Source organism: Populus trichocarpa, chromosome 1 (genome assembly GCF_000002775.5).
Source record: "Populus trichocarpa isolate Nisqually-1 chromosome 1, P.trichocarpa_v4.1, whole genome shotgun sequence".
Taxonomy (NCBI): domain Eukaryota; kingdom Viridiplantae; phylum Streptophyta; class Magnoliopsida; order Malpighiales; family Salicaceae; genus Populus; species Populus trichocarpa.
The window spans coordinates 763,727-781,314 of NC_037285.2; the positions used below are offsets into that span (position 1 = coordinate 763,727).

Here is a 17,588-nt window from a genome sequence, read left to right on the forward strand (position 1 = left end):
GGATTACCTAGATGATATCATGGGTTATATGAGGTTTGGCAGAAAATGGAGAAGCATGATTTATGAATGTCTTTCTTCATCAAAACTCTTGGTCCTCATCAATGGATCCCCTTCAAAATAATTCTCTGTTCGACGAGGATAGCGTCAAGGAGACCCGATTACCCCTTTTCTGTTTGACATAGCTGCTGAGGGCCTCTCGATCCTCTTTCAAAGGGCATCTAGTGGGAACATTCTCAAAGGGCTGCAATTCGCATCAGGAATTTGCTTCAGCCATCTATAATATGCAGATGACATGCTAATATTCATCCCAACAGATATTGATCAGTTAGTTCAAGTCAAAAGAATTTTGAGATGGTTTGCTCTGATTTTAGGCCTTCACATAAACTTCCATAAAAGCTCCATTATTGGTATCAATGTCGACGATCACTTGTGCTTGCGCTTGGCTACATCTATTTTTTGCAGATCAGACTCCCTCCCAAGAAAATATCTCGGCATGCCACTGGGAGCCAATCCATCTCGTATCTCCACATGGAAGCCAGTGATAGAGAAGTTTCGTAAAAGGCTTCATATGTTAAAAGAGAGATTATTAAGCATGGCTGGTCGTCTTTGTCTCATTAAAAGTGTTGTTAATTCCTTGCCTATATATTTTATGTTCGTATTCAAGATGCCGAAAGGGGTAGGCAAGCTTCTTTCATTCATCCAAATATGTTTCTTGTGGTGTGGATGTACCAAGCGGAGATCTTTCTGCAAGATCCAATGGAGACTAGTGATGTAGCTTTGAACAAGATCTTTGGCTGTCGAAATGGCTGCATCACTTGAAAATACTTGGTCAGAAGTGACAAGCCCTTATTGCTTACCAAGTTCTGGAAATAGTGGTTGTCAAATAGATCAGTTGGGTTCCGATCAAGAGCTGTAGACTTGTTCCCATCATCGGTTAGTGGACATGGATTCTGTAGACAGATACCTTACTTGATTCCATTGTAACGTCTGGAGAACCAGATCCCGAGAAGTTGAACAATCTGTAGTTGAAGGTAGCCCCTTTTGCTAGTCCAATTGTGTGATCGAGCACCTTAATGAAATTACATAATATCCGATTTTCAGACTAATGAAATTATGCATGTAATTTACAGTTGAAGAACAAGTCCTTGTAGCACACAGCGTGGATGCAGTTCTCGTTAAGCGGATACTATCTCTGATAAGGCCATATTAGGTGATCTTGTACCTATCTCCCTCTCAAAAGCTAACTTATGCTGTGAGGCTTTCCCTCCTACTATGAACTCTCTCCACCATCCCCTTCCACAACCGACATACATTGGTGACATTCAAACATACTCCAACAAACCTACGATTAGTGTCATCCACTCCTTCAAATTGGGGCAGGGAGTTGAAGATTTGCTCCAGTCTGGTTAGCCACTAGTCCATCTCTTCTTCCGAGCAGAACTTTCCATGATTTCCCCCCTCTCTGCCGACATATTGTAGCTCAAAATCATCTACAAAGACTGCATATTTAACATGATAAACAGAGAATATTGGACTAACACCACTACATTGACTTTCCACATGACTTTTTATTGCATCAACAACTTCAAATCCCCTTGCTGAATTTAGGTTCGGCAGGGTAAACTTCTCATCATCATCTCCTCTCCATTGACAGGGAAAAAAATATTTTTGAAGTGTTGTTTAAGTTTATTGATCGAATTATAGTTTTTAGCCTCTTTTTATTTTGTTTATTCAGGTTCTGGCAGTCATAAGTTAACAGGGACTATGAATCATTACTCCTCAAAAACATGCATGATCCTCTAAACAGTCGAGGGGTTCCCTATTTTATGGCTCAAGCTACTGATTTTATTATTAGATCCCCTATATTTAATCAGTTCTTCAATTGGGTCCCTCGGTTAACTTCCATCGACCATAAGTGACTGTTATCTGATGTAATAATGGGCACCTAAACGACTGGCCCAATTTTGCACCCTTACATCAGAATATCAGAGGGATCTAATTGAGAAAACAATGAAAGATGGGGGAACCAATTGAGAATATCGATGGTTTGGAAACTACAATGAGAAACTTCAAATAGGGAGACTAATTTGAGATTTGCCAACAAGAAATTAAAATCAGGGCATGAGAGATTTGTGGAGCTTACAAAAATCAATTAACAAGCAAATTGATCATTTGTCATCCTTTTTCATTGGTGACGTGGATCATTTCTCATCTTTTCCATCCTTCAAGTGACTAGAATTTACTTTGTACCATTGCTAGCTGCTTAACTAACTGCCAAACATAAGTTGGCGCTAAGGATAACGGACATCACGTGTCAGACTGAGAACAGACCACGTGTCAAAATCCCATTAAGATATTTTTCTCATCTGGTTCCTTAAAGACCACTAACCAACTTAACTGAACAAACACTCAGTCTCACTAGATTCTTCGCTCCAACAAAATAAAAATGGCTCTAAAATTTCATGCTGCCATTCATTTAAGCTTGCAATTGAGCCCATCTCCTACATTATTTGCACCATCATTTTGTAAGCCTCAGAAACTCTTGAAATCATTAGTTAAAAAAACTCATGTTTGTCAATCCTCTCTTGTTGATGAACAGCAGCAGCAAATTTCATTCAATGAGCAAGAAAATCAGCTGATAAATGCCCTTGTTGGCATCCAAGGCAGAGGAAAATCAGCATCCCCCCAGCAACTCAATGTACGTCTTCTTGTTTTCCCTCTATTTCTTGACGAGATGCTGTGATTGTTTTAAATGTAATGGGACTTTTTGTCAGGAGGTCGGACATGCAGTTAAAGTTCTTGAAGGCTTAGAAGGAGTGTCTGAACCTGTAAGTGATAAGTTTTTGGAATCTTGATTAGTGGGATTTCTCTTCTTCTTGTTTTTTTGTATATAATTCCAGATTTTGATTAAAATTGTTAAAGTTTGATAGGTTTCTTTTTGTTTTTGGGTTTTATGTCAATGTTTGTTTACTTTGGAAACTAGAGTAAATCAAATTAAAGGCAGTTTATGTTTGTTTGCAGCATGATTGATTTCATAAGATTAGTTGGAGTCATCTGTAATTAGCCTAAAAAATTGACAAGTAAATTATTTTGGAATAATGGGAGGGGCAGATGAAATTGTAATGATGTGTTGGATCTTGTGATTGTTATGAATTCTGATGATTCTGAGCACCCACAGACAGGCTCGAACTTGATCGAAGGTCGGTGGCAATTAATGTTTACGACTAGACCTGGGACAGCATCTCCAATTCAGGTTAGATTGCAATTTGTTGCCATACATTTTTGTTGTGCTTTTCATGTAACTTAGTTCCTTAGTGTAAAATATTGGAATTTGTCCTAATTTTCATGTGACAACATCGGGATTGGATCTACTTTTCTGGTGCTTTTGTGTCATTAGACAATTTAGAAATTATCTAAGTAATATAAAATTATTTTTGATATATCAGTTTATAGTTTAAGTTTTTGGATTAAAAAGATTTTTTTGATATAATATCAAAATTTTAATAATTAAACAGTTATAAATTCTAATTTGTTTACTCTCACTCTATTTTTAGTATGGGTTTGTACAAGTTTCGAGCTCAATAAAATAAAATTTTATATTGAGAAAGTGTATTAAAAAATAATATAAAATTATTTTTAAATTTCACCTAATAGTTAAAGTTTTCAGTTTGAAATAGTTTTTTCTACAGAAACTCCAAAATCGCAAAGTGGATTTGCTGGGTTGATACCATTTTGAATAGCATAAATTTCTCCCAGTTGTTTTTCTTCTGCATTTTGTGCTCATTCTGGCCATGTGCTTTGCAATATGCTGCAGAGAACATTTGTTGGTGTTGACTTCTTCAGCGTATTTCAAGAGGTATACCTTCGGACAAATGATCCTCGTGTGTCCAACATTGTAAAATTCTCAAATGCTATAGGCGAGCTGAAAGTAGAGGTATGAATCCACTATCTTTTCTAGTAAGTTATAAGCTTTTCCACCAGAAAAAGTCTCATCATACACCATTAGCCACCTCGATTAAGTGATGTGAGGGACGAGCCAGTCAGCCCGAGCCCATCAAGTCATTGCACTCTAGTCATCTTTTCATTTTTGAAAGCATGGCCTTAGAATAGAAGAAGGGACTAGGACAATCAGCATAGATGCAATGGTTTCTCCTTTAACCTTAAGAAGTATCTGACATGCACATGCATCTTCAGAGCTATGCAAAAATGCTTTGACTAGGTATTTTTCTCTTTTAAATGATGCATATAGTGAACCATGTAGAGGTTATAGCCCCAACTTCCATGCATCTGAAGTTCATGTTTCAAGCTTTGTTATGAATGACCCACTCCTCTTTCTCTTACACCATGCACATTTCACTTTTCTCTCAGGCAGCAGCAACAATTGAAAATGGAAAGAGGATCCTTTTCCAGTTTGACAGAGCAGCCTTTTCTTTCAATTTTTTACCATTTAAGGTTCCATATCCAGTGCCATTTAGGCTTCTTGGTGATGAAGCAAAGGGCTGGCTGGACACCACATACTTGTCTCCATCTGGAAACCTTCGCATCTCGAGAGGAAATAAGGTATGTAAGAACTACATGATCTTGAGCATACTAAATTCAGTGTATATGCTGTTTACCTTCTCTATTGGTGGGTGGTAGGTACTAATGTTATAGGTTCAGAAGTTTTCTTTTGGTTTCATTTGCTGAAGTCATCAAGCAATGTTTCTGTAGTGCAGGGCACCACCTTTGTGCTCCAGAAGAAAACTGAACCTAGACAAAGATTGCTGTCAGCAATTTGGACAGGAACCGGAGTTCTAGAGGTAAAATTACAATCGTCTTTCTAGACCCTGTCAGAGGACGTGCTTTGTTAGCCAATATAGCTCCACGTTGCTAATTACAGAGCTATAACCTTTGCAGGCAATCAATGAATTTATAAAGTTAAATCAGAATGTTGCTAAAGATGAAATGGAACTCATCGATGGAGAGTGGCAGATGATATGGAGTTCACAGGTGATTGTGTGATGATGATTGCACATATTTATTTATTTAATAAAACAAACTTGAATTGCCTATAAAATTATTCTTAAAACTTCATCTAATAACTTAAGTTTTTAGATTATAATGATTTTCTGACATGGTATCAAAACCTAAATGATTAAAATCTCACCATCGCATTTTATCTAATTACATTATAAAAATCGAGTAGAAAGTGACGGCGAGTTCGTGCAAATTTAAGTTCAAGAAATTTTACTTGAAAAAGCGTACCGAAAAATAATATAAAAATATTTTTGAAACCTCAACTAATAACTTAAATTTCTGGGTTGAGATTGTTTTTTAGCATGGACATCAGCGCCATGAATAATGTCTCTAGATGGTAGTAAAAGAATGTTGATAATCTATCGTTGAATCATTCAAATTCAAGCGACTTTCTTCTGCGACTTTCTTCTTATAACGCATTCAGATATTAAATTTAAATTTTTTACTTGTCACTGATTCTTAATTAGCTCTTAATATGATTTTTTTGTCAGTTCTACTTTACCTAGACCCAAATAGCAATTTTTATGATGCAGATGGAGACAGATAGTTGGATAGAGAATGCTGGCAGAGGTCTAATGGGAAAGCAGGTAAGCACAAAGGATGCCAATAATCTTCTTCATGTTAAATCTTTCTGCATACTCGAATCTTCTTTACAAATCACATCCTAACCCCCTCACCCTCTACTCCTGCCGTTTCAGATTGTCACAAAGAACGGACAGTTAAAGTTCGTCGTCGACATCTTGCTCGGTGTCAGGTTCTCCATGACAGGAACATTTGTGTAAGTCTCTCAGCACTTTGTGGGGATCTACAGAGAAGAAATGCAAGTAAAACTGATATGGCACAAACTATTGGCAGGAAATCAAGTCTCAATACATATGATGTTAAAATGGATGATGCAGCCATCATTGGTGGCATGTTTGGACTCCCTGTGGAGATGGAAACCAAGATTAACCTAGAGTTGCTGTAAGATTTCTGGTCTTAGATACTATCAAATTGCATGATCCCATGATGGTTTTCTCCGCCGACCATTAACAAGAGACGGTATACATGTTGTTGCAGATATAGTGATGATAAAATCAGAATCAGTCGAGGGTACAAAAACATTGTGTTTGTGCATGCACGAACAGATGGAACAAGGCAGAATTAAGCCAATTGGTGGATCAACCAAGGAGAATTTGCATCTTGTTTCTGTCAGTTTTCTTGATGCATCTTTGACAGAATATTATAAAGAGGAAATTGTGAGTGTTCTTATTCAATTTGTATTGCATATATATATATAGCATACAGAACATTGGTTTTCCTTTGATTTTCCCTTCCCTCCTTTTTTCCTTGTGTAGAAAATTGAACTAATAATAGTATACCTGCTTGTCAGCTAAATGGAGATAAAATCTGATAGATTTTTATGAAATTCAGGGTAAATATTAATACTTGATGAATCCGTTTTGAAGAGATAAACGGATATAAAAATTAAAAAAAAAAAACATAATGATAAGAATATTTTCACGTTGAACAAGTATTATTTTCAAGGAGTTGTTTGGTATTATTTTTATTTTTGGAAACAAAAACATAAAAATGGTTTGTTATTGTTTTTTTTTAATGAAAAAAATAAAACCAACTATTATCAGAAGTTTTTGAAACACTTTATTTTTTGAGAATTTTTAAAAATAGTTGGTTTCTATATTTTTGAAAGAAAGAAAAACATATCTTTTATTTTAAGATTTTTGAGAACAAAAACGGAAAACATTAATAAAACCCACAGCCCCAAACAAAACAAAACAATGATAATTTTGGGAGACAGTGACTCTACGTCGATGGTCCGCATCTGTGCGTTGAGGTAATAGCCCATGAAAGTTGGCCAATCAAACCCATATTTAAGCCTAGCCTTTTGGTTTGCTTTAAAACCATAGGCAATATTTGGGCCCTAAAACCTTCCATACGCAAGCTTCCATGTTAATTTTGTGATTGAATTTAAAAAAAAAAGATTTGAATATATAATTTAAAAACTATCTCAACCTGTAGAAAATTTAAACTAGTGAGGTGTCACTATATAATTTATATTATTAACTAATTTTAATTAAAAAATAAAATAAAAATGATAAAATTCGAATTTGTAATTGAATGATTATTAAAATTATGATATCATATATAAAAAATAATCTAAGAATTTAAATGGATAAATAAAGTGTTTTATTCTCTTATAAACCTTCATTTATAACAAAAAGAAAATATACCTTCCTACATATAATCCCACTATCAACGATAATTAGCCATGCTAATATATATATATATATATATCAACAAGTTCTATATATATTATAAAAAAAAAAGGCCACCAACTAACAAGTAATTGCAGCATGCAGCAGCCGCTATGATGTCAGGTCTCCGAGGGAAGGAATAAATCGCAGGCATGTGAAAGGGTCTTTTTATCAATACATAATCAAATCCATCCAAATCAATTATTTTTATAATAATAATAATAATAATAATAATAATAATAATAATTTATTTTTAAATATTAACTCAATTACATTTAATCAAGTCAATTAAAAGTTTTATCAAAGTTAATATCTTATTCAATTCAATTAAGAGTTTAAATCAACCAAATTTTAAATCCTGAATCAGTGGAGTCAACCTAACGGAAGTTGGATTTAACAAGGGAAAAAACAAATAGAAAAGGAGGGCAAAGACGCTCTTAGAACCTGTTTGACAACACGGCTAGCTGCCCATTTGTTTTTTAAAAAAATATATATTAAAAAACAACAATGCATAACCAACATCAATACAATTCTTCCTTGTAAAATCAGCCTCCTGGCTGAAACCCTTAACCGGTATAGGTTAAAAAAAAACTGAAAAAAACTTATTAATTATTTTTTTGATAAAATTTTTAATCAAAACAATATCCTTTAATTTTTTTTATTTTTAATTTTTTTGAAGAGATCAACTTGGATTAAACCCTCCTGATCCATTACATAAAAGAATTGCATGCGTGACACGTTACCTTATCCTTTGTATGTTTCACAAGCGTGGAGGGCACGGTCACCATCACCAGCATCACTCCGAGTAAAAAATATAGAGATTGAGATAAGATTTAGTGAGAGCATTGAGCGGGGAAACATGATCTATAATAATTACTTACCACACCATGCTCTTGGAAGGTAATTTAATGCAAGTTAAATTCATATCGATTTAAATGATATAGAATTTAGTATGATATTTTAGTCTAAGATTTTCCTTGATCAATTCAACCAGGATTATTAAATCCAATACCCGTAACTTAGACAGTGTTTTTTTTATCAAAAATCAAATTAAATTTTGATAGAATCACAATTCACAAGTCAATTTTAGATCAACTTTTTAAAAACCTAACCCGGGCCCAACTAAAAAAGAGTATAACTACTAACCCAACAAGGTATCTTGGGGGCAAAAAAATATAAAGTGTATTTAGCATCCTTTCTTCTCGTGAGCTTTTTCTTTGTCAAGTAATATCAAGCAACCTAGTCTTTTTTACATTATTTCAGGCCCAAAGATCATGACTTGTTTGCCAACCAAACTAAGGTAACGCGGTCTACACAGAAAGGATATAGCCATCAATTGAAGTAAAGCCACCTCTGTGACCACACGAAGAGTGCATTTGCTCTTTAGACAAAATTTAAAGGAAAAATCTTAGTCTTCTCATGCAGCTGTGATGTCTGAAATATTCTTATGGAAATAATTAAAAGTATACTCTACTATAGGACCCCTTGTATCCAAAGGAAAAAAAACAAATCATGAAAGGTTGCTTCGTGGATTAGCCACGCATCTTGGAAGCTGGGTTTTCAAGGTTCAAGCACACAGGAAACAAGGATTTGGCCTTTCCTTGATTTCAAAGATTAAGCAAGAAACCTACGGTTCTACACCGTAAATGAATGATGCCCCCACAAAAACTGTAAATGTTAATTACCTATCACTCGATTCATGACTAGATTATAGACACATAAGCTAGCATAACATGAACATGAATTCTGTCAAGATTCGACAAATAACATTGTATTAACAATGAACCTGATACGGCAGACAAACAGTTGCTGCCATCTTCATGTCGGGTAAAGGAATGCAGGAACACAGCTTAAGGCAGACGGTGAGAGACCAAAAGTGTCGAGCTCTTTATAAACCTGGCATAAAAGGGATCCTCAGTACCTGACACAGAAGGAAAGATTTTAAAATCAAGTGATGGAACAAAAACCAATTGAATGCCACAACGATTATAAGAACTAATATTGCTAGTCAAGACCTATTGCAGGCTCATTAGTGTAGCAGACTCATCATCAAGTCTCCAAATTTCTGCATCATCCACCAGGACAGTCACTCGTGTGGAAGCAACATAGCCTGCTGCTTAAAACACACCCCTATAATAGGCAACAAAAAAAAAATCTTAAAGCTACGTCTCTGGGAAACATAAGCATCACATTTGCCGGGTAACATGTGAATCTCAGGAGCTACAATTGCTCAAACATTGGACACCGATTTTTATGATCAATTGAACTATCAAAAGTATGCGAGTTCTCAAAAAGAATTTTAAGTCACTATCTGTCTGCAATTACAAGTCAAGCTGCATTAACTTCATATGAGGAGACACTAAATGTTTTCATGCAAGATATTGCACTTTAGCTCTCTCTGAACAATCCAGTAACGGATATACCAAGGGACAGGGAAATTGTTGAGGCCATTTATTTTCCAATTTTAGCCACTGAATGTAACTCCACCCTCTTTGACTACAAACAACAATAAGCAATAACAGTTATTGGCATCAAAGTACAAGTTTAGCACTAATAAGCAAAGTTCGAAGAGCAACACCCAACCAAATCTCCCAGCATTCTCAAATTGGAAACTGTAATCAGAGTCTCAGATGGGAAAGTTTTATTAGAATCTCCAACAGCTGGTTTTCTACTTCTAATCATATCTGGAATCAGAAAGTAATAAACCTACCATCCACTATCACTCAATCATGTGTAACTTTTTATGGCTACATGTCATAACAACCTGGGATTTCAGAGGGAGAAGTTCTTCAGGCTCAAAAGTTTCAGATCTCCTGAGAAAACCAAAGAACCAATAAAAAAAAAAGGCCATTTAGTAATTAAGTACAGAAACATGAACAAAATGGTAACAATTATAAAGGTACATGTGCACAGATCAGAACAGCAGGCCTCCCTTCCCTGCAATCAAGAATTGAAATAATACTAGAAAAGTAATCACAAATATAGTAAGGATAATTTGGATAAAACATTCAGAAAGGCATTCCATGGAAAGGAAAAAAAAAACAAAAGCAAACGCGGTAGAAATGTTTATGGAATTAGACAAATGAAAAGCCAGTACATCATGGTTAGAGATTTACGCCACATGTTACAGGTTACATCCAGCTCAAAAGCCATAAAATGCAACATACAGATTTATGCTTTTAACAGAACTAACATTCACACTAGCCCCCCATTACCTGAACCCTTCCACCCAAATTCCACCCGCGGTAGCCTAAAAAGGATAACAAGATACAACCTACTTCCTAGGTTTTGTAATCTGAACAAGGGAAAATTGGGGAATCAAAACAAATCCTCCCTTATTTCCTCCTTTCAGACCAACAAAACATAAAAGAGAAAAAAAAAATTAAACTAAATCTACAAAGATCACATTTATCCTTTGTGCAAAGACATGAACATGATATTCCATCTATTCAGAGAAGAGACTCACATTAACGCGGGACAAAAGATTAGTCACCACCGCCAATGCTCATCTCTAAGGACACTTGATTATCATTAGAAGTGTCCTCCTTTGAAACCATTTTGTCTTGCACAACCCTGTTGTCAGCAGTATCACCTTTAGACAGGCTCCTCCACCTTTGAAACCAGACGGTCTGGTAAAAGTTAGCTTCCCCTCTTCATCATTTGCTTCATCAACCTTCACTGTTTCTGCATCAGTAGCTACAAAATCGTCTCCTTTTTCTACATCATTAACAAATCCACTACCTGCCTTCTCATCCTTAACCTCATGCTTCATGATAACTTGATCATCAGTGCATTTTCTTCCATACAAACATCATCACTCCCCTTCCTCCTTATCAACATTACTAACATTCCTCCCTACTCTCTCCATTTCCACCCACTCCATCACGTCCTCGTTACCGTCGTTAGCTACAGTATTCACACCAATATCAGATCCTCCATCACTCTCATTCTCAGAAACATTCTCCACAACCTCCTCATTAACATCTTCCAAAACCATAGCACTACTGCTACTCTGACCATGCTGCTGATGCCTCTCCAAAAACTGCAACCTCATCCTCAAATCCCCTAACTCACTCTCCATCAAAAACAACCTCTCTTTCAAAGTCAAATTCTCCTCTTCCAATTGCGCTATATGCGTGTCCTGATCATCAACCCTATTCTCCAAAACATTATTATTATTATTATAACTATACTCCCCTCCAACACCACCACCACTCGGATAAATCATCTCAAACCTACTCAAATCATGATCCAATCTCCTTTCCACTTCCACGTGCTCTTCCACATCACTCTCCTCATCATCCTCATCATCCTCACTCGCTTCATTTCCAGGGGATCTCAACCTAATCAACCCCTTCATCGATCCATACCCATCAACACCCCACTCCTCTTTCGCCATATCACCTAACACCTCCCTCGAAGGCGAAAACATCGGAGTTGGCAACATTGCCGGAGTCACCGGACACGGAGAAACCAACGAAGCAATCCCACCAGATTTTTTCGCCCGGATAATAAACGACGTCGTATTCCTCGGCGCATAAGGCGCGAACCGATTATTAAATTTCTTCTTTGGATGATAATATTTCCGCGCTTTCATTCTGTTTTGTGTTTGCAATTCATTCAAACTCGGTGGCTTATACCCTCCGCCACCGCCGCCACTAACACCACAAGATAAACCAGGGTTATTATTGGAATTTTCCATTCTTTTGTTGTTGTTGGCATTTTTACCCTTCCAGTTGCTGCTGCTGTTGTTGCTGCTTCTAGGCTTTGAAGGAACAAAATTATTATTAAACTTCGACGGATTTTGAAACTTCTTGAAAGGTCTCTGGTTCATCATCATCATCATCAACGGCTGTGGTTGATTCATGGCTTGACTGTGACTCAACATCTGTAATTGAAGATGAATCGGCGGTGGCTGACCCATCAATTGCGGTGGCTGCTGATTCATGATTGACGGTGATGGCTGATCGTTCATTATTCAAACCCTAAGACAAAAAAAAAAAAAAAGAGGCTCGGTTTTGACGTACAAAAATCTAAATTAGCAAATTAGATTTGCAAGTAAGATCAATTCCCGTCTACTAAGAAGAAGAGGATGAGAAATTAAAGATCAGATCGAAAAACCCTAAAAAGAACAGATATTTTTCGACTTTTTAAAACTTCTTTAATTTGTTCTGAATTTTAGAGATCTAGAGAATTCCTGGTTAATTTTTTTTTAGGGCTGTGTTATTGTGTTAGCGGTGGGGTATAAAGGGGCTGTTTATATAAGGGATAAAGGAGATTTATGGCGGTTGGATTTGGGGGTTTTTTAATGGACGGTGGAGATGAAAGGACGTGTCGGTTTGAAAGGGTTATGATTTGACTGCTTGAAGGCGATAAGTAGGGAAATGGCAAACTAGTCTTTATTTTCTATGGGCTTAGGGTTTGGTTTATGAGATATTGAATATTTTAGGTTGGAGAATGAAGGGACTTTGCAACTTGGTCCTTTAGAGTTTTTGTATTTAATAACAATTGTAGAAGTACTTCTATGTTCTTTTTTGAAAGAATTTTGGGTTTTGGATAATCATCTAAAACAATCCCTTTCAAATTAGTATTTTCAATAATATTAATTTGAATAAATAGCATTACTCGAACATTTTGAGCTACTCACTGGTACAGTTTTTTTTTATTTAATAGCAAATTGTATTCTTGATTTAGTTTTTATTCGATAATTATTTACATTATGTATGTTTCCGAGTGAAATGAAAAAATTTCAATGTAAATATAATATCTAGAATGAAATCTATTTTAAAATATTAAAATGACAATATATTATATCAACTTGGATCAACTTAGATTAACATGTCAAATTTGTTATCCAAATCATGAGACTATGATAATTTTATTGAAAGCAAATTAAAAAAAAATATTAAACTCAATTCTCAATCAATCCAATGTAATGTTGAAGGATGAAATTTAAAATAAAATTCAACTAAAAAAATGAGGCAAATCAACTCGGTTAATCTATGAAATATGGATCATAAAACTGGAATAACCTTATAGAAATAAATCGAAACAAATTATAAAACTCAATTCCTAATCAACTCAGTATTGAATGGTGAAATTAAAAAATAAATAAAAAAAAAAAAAAAACCCACCTGAATCAATCAACCAAACTTGTGACTCGGGTTATGAGACTATATCGATTGCAAACCAAAAACAAATTATGAAGCCTAATTCTCAATCAACTCAATATTGAATAATGAACTTCAATAAAATTCAACTAAAAAAACAATAAAAATCCAAGTCAATTGGCCTAACCTATGACTTGGGCCATAAAACCGTGATAACCACTTAAAAAGCAAATAAAAAAATTTATAAACTTCAATTCTCATTCAACTTTAATTTTCAAGGATTACATTGAAAAAAAATAAAAAATGTTTGGCGTAAACTTGAGTTAATTTACCAAACTCATGACAGAAGACTGTGATAACTACATAGAAAGCAATTCGAAAAAAATTATAAAGTCTGATTCTCAATCAATCTAATATTAAAGGATAAAATTAAAAAAAAATTGACAAAGAAAACGACCCGAGTCAACACGACTATAACCTGCAAAATTCACAACCCGAGTTATGAGACTGTAATAACTTAATAAAAATAAAATCAAAATAAATTATGAAGCTCTATACCCTATAAATCCACTATTGAAAGATAAAATTGAAAAAAAAAAAACTTAAAAAAATTAAGAACTAAAGTGAAAAAGAACTTGGCTTTTCATTGTTTATTGCTATGTTGATATGGTGAAAAGCTAAGCACTTTTAATATATGTTAATATATTAAAATTAATTCCTTCTTATTGTGTTTAAATAAATTGTTTATGTATTAATTTAAGGAATAATTATGTGTGAAGTATAGAAGAGTGCATCTTATTAAGCAAGTTAACCCTTTTGAATATTAGATTTAAAGTTAGTTCATAGATACCAATTATTTAAACTTATCATGTAAAATTCTTGGAAGAAGGGAATACAAAGAGGGAAAGAATGGAATGAGTGAAAATTAAGAGAGAGAAAAGTAACATACTTTGATGATGGTGATACTTAGAGGTGGCTTGGGTGGTAAGCAAGGAGGAAAATGACATGCATGGGACATATATTTAGTTAATGTTTTAGAATAAAGATAATATTATAAATACGGTGAAGATATAAAAATAAATATTTATAAGATAATTTGATTTAATTTTTTATGTTTTCAGAATAAAAAATATAAATATATATATTTTTTAATTGTAAAACAGTAATCAAATGTTAACGAAGAATATCATGCGCTAATTAAAGGGAATAAGTATTTCTCACTTCTATTCTTGTTCCCAGCTTGCAATGAGGAAGATCGTGTGATGATTTTTTTAGGCTTTTCAATAAACCTTATGATATACCTGTCGGTCTAAAGATTAAACCCCAGATTTTCTTTTTTTCTTTTTTTGCTAAATATTCCCCGTATATATTCTAGCCAAAGATAATCGACTAACCTTAAACGGCATCTTGCCTAATCTCTGCAACAAGCAACGGTATTTTATGATAAACACCTAATCTTCATTCCAGTTTGTTATAGATAGGAGTGAGTAAAAAAACTGATTAAATTAAAAAAATTAAAAAAAATAATTGAAAAAACCGAACAGCGAAAAAAAACCGATTAAAATTTTGAAAAAACCGACCAGTTCGGTTTCAGTTTTATAAGCTTAAAACCGAAAAAACCGAACCGAATCGAATCCAAATCGAAAAAAACCGAGCCAAACCGGTCTGAACCGGTTTTGTCCTAAAAAACCGAACCGAAACCAGTCGATTTGAACCGGTTTCGTTTTTTTTTAAATAAAATATTCGGTTTGGTTATTGTTTTTTATAAAAACCGAACCGAACCGAAATGATCACCCCTGATTATAGCACTCAAAAGATTTTTATTCTTTTTTGGTAAAATTAACAAAATGAAAAGGATTTTTATATATATAATTATTTTTATAAAGAATTGTAATTTTCGTTGATGATACACAACAGCATCATACACACATAAGCTTAGCGCCATCATAAATCAATTTTTTTTTTTTTTTTTATCAAAGATCGTCTTTCAATAAATACATGCCACGACCCTGTAAAGAAACATCAGAACCTTCTTACACTGACAAAATATTCTAATAAAGTAGGAGTTTAATGTACAGATCAAATCTAGATTTAAAATCTAGATATGAATTGCTAATATTCTAAGAAACAAAGGAAGGAAATAAAATGGAGAACCAGGGAGATGATGGGCTGCCATTGGTGATTTTTTTTTAAGAGAACTAACAGGGAGGAAAGAGAGAGAACTTGACTACGGCATATATACGAGTATACCATACGAAAGAAATACTACGAGACTGAGTAACATATAAAATGCTCTTGCTAGTTGAAAACGATGCTTTAGATCCGTGTGATAAAGTGTCCATTTAACGAACTCTTGGGCACAAAAGATTCAAGTGTGAAGTGAACTCATCAATGAAAAGGGCTCTTTGTGCTTCAGTAGGTAGAGAGATGTGGTGGAATCCATTGCACTGCATGCGTTTGTGGTTGCTGATGAGCGAGCTTCTAAGAAACCACAGAAAGGAGGAAACAAGAACACCAGCATCTCGTAAAGGGAGGAGCCATTGATTCTCTTCTTTTTCTCCTTATTTTCTGTTTTGACCCTTTCTATCGTAGTTGTTAAAATTGATTAATTCTCGGGAGTTTGGTCTACGAGATTTATGACTTTCAAACTTAATTTGGAATGAGTTTTGAATTGAATTGAAAAGTAAGAAATTGACCTGACCATCTTGCTCTATTCCTAGCCAAGAAAATTCCAAGAATTTCTCAAGGAAAAGCAGGTGGTGCATGAAAAATCTTGTTGAAGAAGTTCAATCAATTCCCACACAATTTACCACATAGAATTATAATTGTTCAACCTATGAGTGAAAGCGAAATTCTAGAAAAAAGAAAATGGGCTAGATTTTACAAAAAAGCAGGCGGTGCATATAGTGGCCATCAATCCAATCCCATCTGGTGGAGTAAGAATCACAGAAATGGGATAGTATTTAGTATCTAATCAACCCTCAAACCTTAATATTCTTTTTCTGTCAATGTCACTCACGTGAACATCTTCAGGTCACACCACGAGACTATGCATGATAAGATAGAAGAACAACGGTTTATAAAAGAATGGGAATCTCCAACCAGTTCTTCAAAATGGCCATGCATAATCCTAAGAGATGGGTGCCTATGGCTGTCTTTAGCACATGGCGGTCCAACATCAGTTGCCACTCGGCCCTAGAAACGAGCCTCTTCCAAGCTCTCTATGGTCATGCCCCTCCCTAAAGAGAAATGGTTCATCCAGAGTCAATATTAGTAGCTGATGTGGAAGAGCTGGTGCGAAGGAGAGTCAATATGAATGAAGCAACTGGCTAGCAAGAACAGGACAAAAAGAGAGAGAGAGTTCTCATACAGTGATCAGGTATTCTTGAAGCTAAAGCCATACAAGAAAGGTCGTGTGGCCTTGAGGAAGAATTTTAAACTCAATCCTGGGTATTATATAGACCATATCAAATTAGCAGGAAGAAGATTGGGGCAGTAGCTAATCTACTGAAATTGCCTGAGAGAAGCTGTGGTGTCCTCTAGATTACCGGTAATAAATGGAGGAAGGATGGAAGTTCTTCCTGTCACAGTGCTGGATAGGAAACTGATGAAGAAAAGGAACAGAGTAGCAACAGCTGGCTTGATTCAGTGGGGTCCAACTTAGAGCATTCTTGTCATTCAAGAGGGGAGCACTGTTACAACCTTCAGGGGAAGAACAAAAGCTAAGCTGGAAATACACATAACACATTAATAGTGGGATGGTTAATTGACAGTTAGAGGCTGTTAATGACAGTAACTGTCAGTACATGAATAAGTGAGGGAGAGTTAGTTAAATGAAGGTCTGGTGATGTATATAAGCCCATATAGAGATTACGTGAGATACAAGAAATAACAGGGGAATTCTTTTTCTATCTTCTCTTCCTTTTCCTTTCTTCTTCTATTTCCTGAATCTTGTTAAGGTTAGGCTTAACATTCACCAAGCGACCCACAAGTTAACACAAACCCTTATTTAGATGCATCCCGAAATCAAACCATGCTCCAATATTGTGCTATTTGATAAAAACAAAAATGCAAAGACAAAAACAAAGTGAACTACTTGCTTGTGTACTTACTAAGTAGAAGAATGTGCCAATTTGAACTTAAATGTAAACATATAATAATAATAATAAAGGGTAATCAGCAGCAATTTACCACTGCTAAGATGGAA

At 35.0% G+C, this 17,588-nt stretch overlaps 2 protein-coding genes across 9 annotated transcripts; one reads left to right on the top strand and one right to left on the bottom strand.

Moving 5' to 3' along the window:
• The first annotated feature begins 2,389 nt into the window (after nt 1–2,389).
• LOC7455759 (probable plastid-lipid-associated protein 12, chloroplastic) lies at nt 2,390–6,320 on the top strand. The gene is made up of 11 exons (XM_002297621.4): nt 2,390–2,698; nt 2,775–2,828; nt 3,179–3,253; nt 3,815–3,934; nt 4,369–4,560; nt 4,716–4,799; nt 4,897–4,989; nt 5,550–5,603; nt 5,715–5,794; nt 5,872–5,979; nt 6,076–6,320. Exons 1-11 carry the CDS (start codon nt 2,447–2,449, stop codon nt 6,161–6,163), a joined length of 1,200 nt encoding a protein of 399 aa, XP_002297657.4. The 5' UTR covers nt 2,390–2,446; the 3' UTR covers nt 6,164–6,320.
• On the bottom strand, nt 5,605–12,516 carry LOC7483271 (uncharacterized). Of its 8 annotated transcripts, none has more exons than XM_052456849.1 (4): nt 10,738–12,516; nt 9,287–10,084; nt 9,058–9,192; nt 5,605–5,821 (listed from the first exon to the last, which is right to left on the bottom strand). In XM_052456849.1, exon 1 carries the CDS (start codon nt 12,244–12,246, stop codon nt 11,086–11,088), a length of 1,161 nt encoding a protein of 386 aa, XP_052312809.1. In that variant the 5' UTR covers nt 12,247–12,516; the 3' UTR covers nt 5,605–5,821; nt 9,058–9,192; nt 9,287–10,084; nt 10,738–11,085. The 8 variants fall into 8 exon arrangements, with proteins under 8 accessions (XP_052312809.1, XP_024437853.1, XP_052312820.1 ...); XM_024582085.2 differs by lacking the exon at nt 5,605–5,821 and having other exon boundaries at nt 8,773–9,192; nt 9,287–9,401; nt 10,036–10,084; XM_052456860.1 differs by lacking the exon at nt 5,605–5,821 and having other exon boundaries at nt 8,773–9,192; nt 9,287–9,767; nt 10,036–10,084.
• Between the last annotated feature and the right edge of the window lie 5,072 nt (nt 12,517–17,588).

Bases quoted from the DNA above. Each gene is read 5' to 3' on its own strand.
- LOC7455759 (XM_002297621.4), top strand. From the start codon at position 2,447: ATGGCTCTAAAATTTCATGCTGCCATTCATTTAAGCTTGCAATTGAGC. The intron at 4,561-4,715 runs GTATGTAAGAAC...TCTGTAGTGCAG, and splicing joins GCATCTCGAGAGGAAATAAG to GGCACCACCTTTGTGCTCCA. The intron at 4,800-4,896 runs GTAAAATTACAA...TAACCTTTGCAG, and splicing joins CAGGAACCGGAGTTCTAGAG to GCAATCAATGAATTTATAAA.
- LOC7483271 (XM_052456849.1), bottom strand. From the start codon at position 12,246: ATGAACGATCAGCCATCACCGTCAATCATGAATCAGCAGCCACCGCAA.